The sequence below is a fragment of the Chenopodium quinoa genome, unplaced genomic scaffold (assembly GCF_001683475.1).
Source record: "Chenopodium quinoa cultivar QQ74 unplaced genomic scaffold, ASM168347v1, whole genome shotgun sequence".
Taxonomy (NCBI): Eukaryota; Viridiplantae; Streptophyta; class Magnoliopsida; order Caryophyllales; family Amaranthaceae; genus Chenopodium; species Chenopodium quinoa.
Window position 1 is genome coordinate 2,252,559 of NW_018744991.1, and position 7,213 is coordinate 2,259,771.

The 7,213-nt window shown below is 32.2% G+C and overlaps 1 protein-coding gene across 1 annotated transcript; it reads right to left on the bottom strand.

The window, feature by feature from the left end:
• Positions 1 to 2,173: 2,173 nt before the first annotated feature.
• Positions 2,174 to 5,116, bottom strand: LOC110706931 (dof zinc finger protein DOF1.4-like). Its single transcript, XM_021884930.1, has 2 exons — positions 4,528 to 5,116; positions 2,174 to 4,259 (listed from the first exon to the last, which is right to left on the bottom strand). The coding sequence occupies exons 1-2, from the start codon at positions 4,585 to 4,587 to the stop codon at positions 3,045 to 3,047; spliced, it is 1,275 nt and encodes a 424-aa protein (XP_021740622.1). The 5' UTR covers positions 4,588 to 5,116; the 3' UTR covers positions 2,174 to 3,044.
• Positions 5,117 to 7,213: the final 2,097 nt, after the last annotated feature.

Below are 7,213 nucleotides of genomic sequence, written 5' to 3' on the forward strand. Positions count from 1 at the left end.
AGGGTGTAAGTCCAAAAAAAGAAATATGGAAGTAAAAAAAATTGTATGGAGTATCTAATTTTAAGACAATATTATTTAATACCCTCTTAGTTCCCCAACCAAGTAAATAAGAAGTTATTCTAGATGAGCCTGGCTAATACGACTCTATTACAGTAACATACTTTGTACTATAGACACTCTAATCGTATACTCATGTATGATTAAGCTAGATGCCTCTAGCTATGAAGTAAGACTGGTGCGCGTTCAAATATGATCTACTGTATATTAGTTTAGGAGTCATTTTGTTAACTTTCAACGATAGCACTCTAAACTTTAATTAGCTTGAATGTTTTAAAAATAAATAAAATTATAACTACCTATTGCGAACTTTCTTTTTCTAATATGTCAAGATTTAGTTTGTTTGTAAATTGGATAAATTCCGTTCATAAGCACATACATGTTTACTCTAATGTAAGAATAATTTACGACCCCTAGTCATAACCAATATAATCAGAGAACTTCAATTTGGAGATCTAAGCTAGTGGAAAATAACTCAACATCAGTAATGAGCTAGAAAACACAATTTTGTAGATGTATCACCTATTTTATGTGGATAGATCATCTGTTAATGTATCACTCCCTTCTTATCTATCTCTAATTAGGGGTTTGTACTTCTGCAAATTTACTAATAAGTTTGTATTATGTTAAACTTACACAAAAATGTTATAGTATTAGTAAATTGAATGGAGTAGTAAATTAATTAACTTTGGTAAAAAAAAATAAAAAAATAAAAAAAAAAAGATTGAAGATAACTAAGCCTAATTTATCTGGACTATATTGATAGGATGGGAGTAATTTTGCATGCTACAATGAAAGGATGGTGCGAATTGAAGTTAATGCATCCCCATTGGTTTTGAAGGTGGATGCATGGTGCATAAGCCAGTACATCCTCCTTTTGTACCTTGTGCTTAAATTGTTAGATATTTCACTGGTGAAATAGGGTTTTTGTTTTGGAATGATGCTATATATGTGAATACATCCTAACTCAATTAAAAGTTAAAATTGACATATTGACATATGAAACTTTGTTCAATGATTTTGTCTCAAATAGAAGATTACATCCTCTTTTTCTCATTGAATGGTCATAGTGCGTGGATTACTAATTGGAATGATGATAACGGTTAGCAATTTCATTTCCTATTACTGTAAAAAAAAATTGAATTTTCTTATCAGTTAGCAATTGCTAGAATAATTATTTTTCGAAGGACATATGTATACTAAACTATACTTGGTTTTTTTTTTTTTGTTCTACCCGATTCACCCTTTGTTTGGTAGGCAATAATATATAGTGGTAAAAGAAAATTAATATACGTGATTTTTTGCTAATAATTATAAAGAATATACACTTATATGAATTGGAATATTAAGTTCCATTACCAAATTACCTAGGACTTTGCATGAGATTTTCGTTGATAAAAATTCATCTCTAATACCATCATTTATTAAAATCAAAAATCAATCAAACATCAAAAGTGTACTTGATAGATTTCATTTTTGGCAATTCTATTGACTCACTATTATTTTTGGAAAACAAAAAAAGATAAAGCAATTTTGGCAGGAAAATTTTGTTGTTTGCCAATAAAAATGTGACAATAACACAATATAGACAAAAAATTTAGCTATTTTTTTTAGTTCAAGCTAGGTAAGGAAAAAAAGGAACATGAGAACTCGCCCATGACATAATTAACAATACATGTTATATTGATATTTCATTATATTAAGTACAGATCCAATTATTGTCTATCATACACACAAGTACAAATTGCATGTCATGGTAAATCTAGAAATTAGATTGTAGCTAAAAAAAATGCAAGAATCCTCTCATGAATTGGCTTTTTTTTCCCTCTTATTCAATTATCTGTTTTACAGATTAAGCAAAGATCCTAGCTAGGAGGCTAGCTAAAATGCATCAGACACCATAAGAGTTCTTTTTACAGATTAGGCTATTCACAAGTTTATCAATAATAGAACCAAAATAGAGCAAATGTAATTTAATACACTTGTTTAGTAAAGTTAATTAGGAATTAGGATCATACATTGTTTCAAGTTTAGGTGCTTAATTATGCCATTATGTTGAGAAAATTAATCATTATAAATTAATTAACAGGATAATAAAAACAATAATAAACAAAAGTAAAAAGGAATCACAAGGACATAATTAAGTTCAATAATTCAAAACAACCACATTGAATAACCAATCTCCCTCTTTTACTATACCATTATACCAAACCTTTCCCCACAAAAGAAAAAAAATAAACACCAAAAAAAAAAAAAAAAAAAAAAAAAAGTTACAATAAAAAAAATAAAAGAAAAATGTATCAGTTCCTCATTCTAAATTAAAGGTCTAATTGAGGACCTCTACCATATACCCCAACCCCTCTAATTAACAACAAAACTAAATTAACTCATTTTAAGTTAAACAAAGTACAATGGAATGTAGTAGAACAATGTCATGATGCATTTATATATACATAATACCAAAGAAGACAAACTCACAATGAAAACTCATCAATTTAATTAATTTGGGAATTAACCTTATGAAAGTTGATTGATTGCATCCATCAAAGTATACCCTCTCCTGTTGTGCCAGTAGTAGTGGATCTCTAGCTCTCTATTTCCCAATGTGCAGTTGTTGTTGATGAGACGAGCATTGCATTGCATCCATGTCATCATCGTCTTCGGAAGGCGATATCGGATCCGAGGTTCCTCTCAGCGCAAACGTACGAGTAGTAGTGCTCAACCAATGCAAAGCAAAGCCCCTAGAAAGGTTGTAACACTTTCTCTATATCTAGCTGCTGCTGACATGAACACGCCGATCCAATCCAATCCAATCCAAACCGAATTACATACTCCCGTATACCATTAAGTTTCCCCTTGTATGTGGTATAAAAATTCACCAAGTACTAGACCAATCCCATTAACTTTCTAAGAAAAAAAGGCCTTACCAACTTTTTTTTTTTTTTTTTTTGAACTAAGAGGGAGATGATGAAAAAAGAGTTCTTAGCTTAGATCAAAGATGGAACAGAAGAACCATGATTGTCTGAAGGACTAAGCCAAGCTCCTGCATTACCCCACATAATATTAGATTGATCCGACGACGGCGACGCCATCGAAGGTTGTGAGTGATGATCAATCATATTATGAGTATGAGTATGACTCCATTGATTATGATGATCAATTGACCTATTTTGTTGCCTCTCAAACTCCATCTTAACTTCCTTGGTAAACGTTCCACTACCATTATGACCATTTTGCCCATTTCCCTTCATGTTGAGATCATCTTCATAAGAGGGCAATAATGTCTGAAAATTATTATTATAATTAGCCCCCTTCATTTGATGAAGGCTAGAAGCTAAAAGGGAAGATATAGTGGATGGTGTTGTGGTGGAAGTAGTGGAAGTTGATGTGTTATTATAGTTGGAAAATAATGGGTTTGATGAGATCAAATCTTGGAAAATTTGTTTGGTATTTTGAGTTTGATGAATATTCATACTATTCATATTATGAACCAACCCAGATGAAAACCCTAATCCAACACCATTCATTTGAGGTGGGTTTTGAAGATCATATCTTGAAAAGGGAAAATTAATGTCAGAATTGTTGGTTAACCCATACAACAATGATTGGTGATGATGGTTCGAACCCGAAGATATTAGATCATGAATCTGAGGACCTCCAGATGAGAGTGAGCTTAACCCAGTACCGGCACCACCACCACCACCCCCCGCAGCAGCAGCAGCAGATGAAGCTGAATTAACAGAAGCTTCAAGACAACTATTGTTATTAGTAATAGATGTATTTGAAGAACAACTATTGATGTTGTTAGGCGGTCGTTTAACTCTTTTGTTCTTTCTGCAACCACCACCTACTGGAACATTCCTTAGAGTACCTCCTCTAGTCCAGTACCGCTTACACGCCTTGCAGAAATGCCGGGGTTGTGTTAAGCTGTAGTTGTTGTAGTAGCAGAACTTTGTATTCGTCGAGTCGCAACGCGGGCATCTTAATGCCTCCTGATTTTGCTGCTGCTGCTGTAATTGTTGCTGCTGATGCTGTTGCTGTTTTTGCTGCTGTTGCTGTTTTTGCTGCTGCTGCTGGAGGTGCTGATCTTGTGCAATCACTGCGACTTTCTGATCCATTCTATCAGTTCCTATTGTCGCGGCGGCTGCTGCTGCTACTGAAGCCATGTTGTTGTTGAAGCTGCTACCTTTTGGATCATCTATCTGTAAGATAAATGCACAAAACAAAAACCAAAAAAAGAAAGAAAAAAAATGGGAGATTAATAAATTTTTTTGTGGGTTTTTTGTTAGGGCTGAAATTAATAATACCCACATAAGAAGTTTTATAAGATACTCTTCCAAAAGCTAGAAAACAAAAAACAAATGGGGTCCCAATCAAAAATAATAGTGGGTATGTAATGCATGTGTATTATTCGACGAAATGCCTAAGAGAGAGAAGGAAAATGATAGAAAGAGAAAGAAAAAAAAAAACCTGTGTCCATTCATTAGTAGTTGAAGAGATGAGCACCATTTTCTCACAGTTTCCCAGCATTTTCTTTCACCAAGTAAACAGACAAAGAACAGGTAGTATGGAATGTGGGAGATTGATTTAAATACTTGGTAGTCCTAGTAAAGATTTAATTATTTAAGTGAATCGTCTAAATACCGCCCGCAATTACTTAATTAGTGTCGAGGTCGACGCGCACTAGGATTTTATTTTTATTTTTATTTTGTTGTTGTTGTTGCTTTTAATATATAAGAAAATAAACACTTTGTAAATAAGATGAAATAAATTCACGTGATGGTTCGGGGTTAAGGGTTGGATGATTTAAATTAGTAGTGAAGACATATAAATTCAAAAAATGGAAGAAGAAGACAGAGAAGAAAAAGCAAAGAAAAACAGATGAATCTCACTAGGTTCGAGAAAGAAGAGAGGCATCACTACGTAACATTCCTTTAGGTAATAGAATACGGAGGGGAATAGATTGAGGGAATCCCTAGAGGCCCAATCCACGATGCATATTACTAGACAGCAAATCCCACTTTCACTTTTTTTAATCCTTGGTTCTTTCTCTCTCTTTCCCTCTCACCGTTTGTTAATAGTCTATGGAACAATTGAATATGTTTGTACTGTACTTGTCTTGGGTATGACAGGTGTCTGCGTCTCGTGCTCGTATTTAGGGGTGTTAACGACCTGAGATTAATTAGCCTTGGGTTTGGTTATTATTGACGGAGTATATAAATCGAGCTTCAATCATCAGCGTCATTATTGTGGAATATTTAGCGCTGGATAAGGGGATTCATGTCGCATCTACATACTTATGTGAGAGAGCGTGATACTGTGATAGAGTATATCTGTATACAAGTCGATCCTGAGTTTTAACCATTAGCTTAATTTTTGTCCGGGAAATAAAATCAACACCGGAAAATGGTCAAAGGACCATCGCCACAACCCAAACACGATATAATGACCTTTTGTGCCACCATTTTTATAAAAGGATCTTTCAAACAAAAAGGTCTATATAAAAGGACCTTCATCACAAATTTTCCTATTTTTTTCGATGTCACATTAGTTACTTTTCTGGCTCCATGCAAACAATTTCTCTTTCTTGCTTGTTTTTTCATGGTTTGGTTTGACTTGTTACTTAACTTGAGCTAAAGCGAAATAACTTGTTTGTTTCATCTTATTTTAGTAAATTTAAAGAAAATAAGTTTAGAAAATATAAAATAAGTTATAAGTTTAAATAAAATAATGTAATAAGTTCACATAAAATAAAATAAGTTTAAAAAAAATTATTTCTGACATATCAGACGAACCAATGCAAATATTTTTAAACTTCTAAATTTTGCTAATTATGAAAGAATTTTAATGGATATTTTTATAATTTGTATTGTCTCATAATATATTTTTTTATTTGAATAGTGTATTGTCTCGATCATTATATGATCTATATATATTCAAGCTTACTCATCATGAGCTTTATGTTTTTCTCAATTCTTTTAAGTTTTGAATCACACACATTTTTCCCTTAATAGAGTTAAGAGTAGCTCATGAGCAAGGTTTTTAAGATCGGGATCCTACCTTGGATCGATGAGAGGGGGCGGGATTGAATCGATAGAACCGGATCGTAGGATCGTAAGATCCTATTTAATAATGAACAATATTATATATTATGCTATAAATTACTTAAAAACATTTTTTCTAAGGGGTTTCAATGCTAAAAGATATTGGTTTGCTTAAGAAAGGTCGACCTTCATTTAGATTTGACTGTATGGTAGTTAGAAGATTAATAACACACATTTAAATTGATAAATTATGTGCAAATTTGTCAAGAATGAGACCTTAACTATAACAATTGCAAGTTGTCAATTGATAAAATCATATTAATGCCTCGGATTTACTAATTTATTAGTGATAATTATTGAATACCTTAAATTTAGGTGCATACAACCTAATGAGTAATAAAAAAAATATGTCAAAATAAATCAAAGTCTCATATTATAGTGAAATGTTGGATCGGATCGTAGGATCGTAATATAATCGTAGGATCGTGTTGAGATCCTACCACTCATAATTAATATCGGAGTAGGATCGTAAGATCCTACAAATTTTAAGATCCTACCAAAGATCTGGATCGATCACACAATTTTGCATCGTAGGATCGTAAGATCCGGATCAGAATTTTAACAACTATGCTCGTGAGTAGGTTAGACTCATTACACCATTAATCACATCAAATTATTATGAAATTTCACACCTTACAAAAATAAAATAAAAGAAGTACTTAGTCGATTACTATGTAATAGTGCAATTGAATAGATAAAAAGACTTGACTTAAAGAGTCGTTGTAATCTCATAATAAGTTCATATGAGACTAACTCATTTATGATATTTTGCCTTTACAACTTTCTATATAAACTATACTTATACAAAGTACGAAGTATATTATTAGAGCTTTCAAAAAAATAAAAATAAAAAGTATATTATTAGAATAGTTGGATGAATTTAATTAGTTAAACTTGTGTTGGTGTCATAAATTACTATCTCTATACCTTAGTTCTACATGTTTTTCAATTTGGTTTTTCCTTATTTAATTTGTATTCACACTTCATATCAAAATTATCAATGACAACTTAAATCACGTTTTTATTTCTCCTAATCCATTACCTCGAGTCCT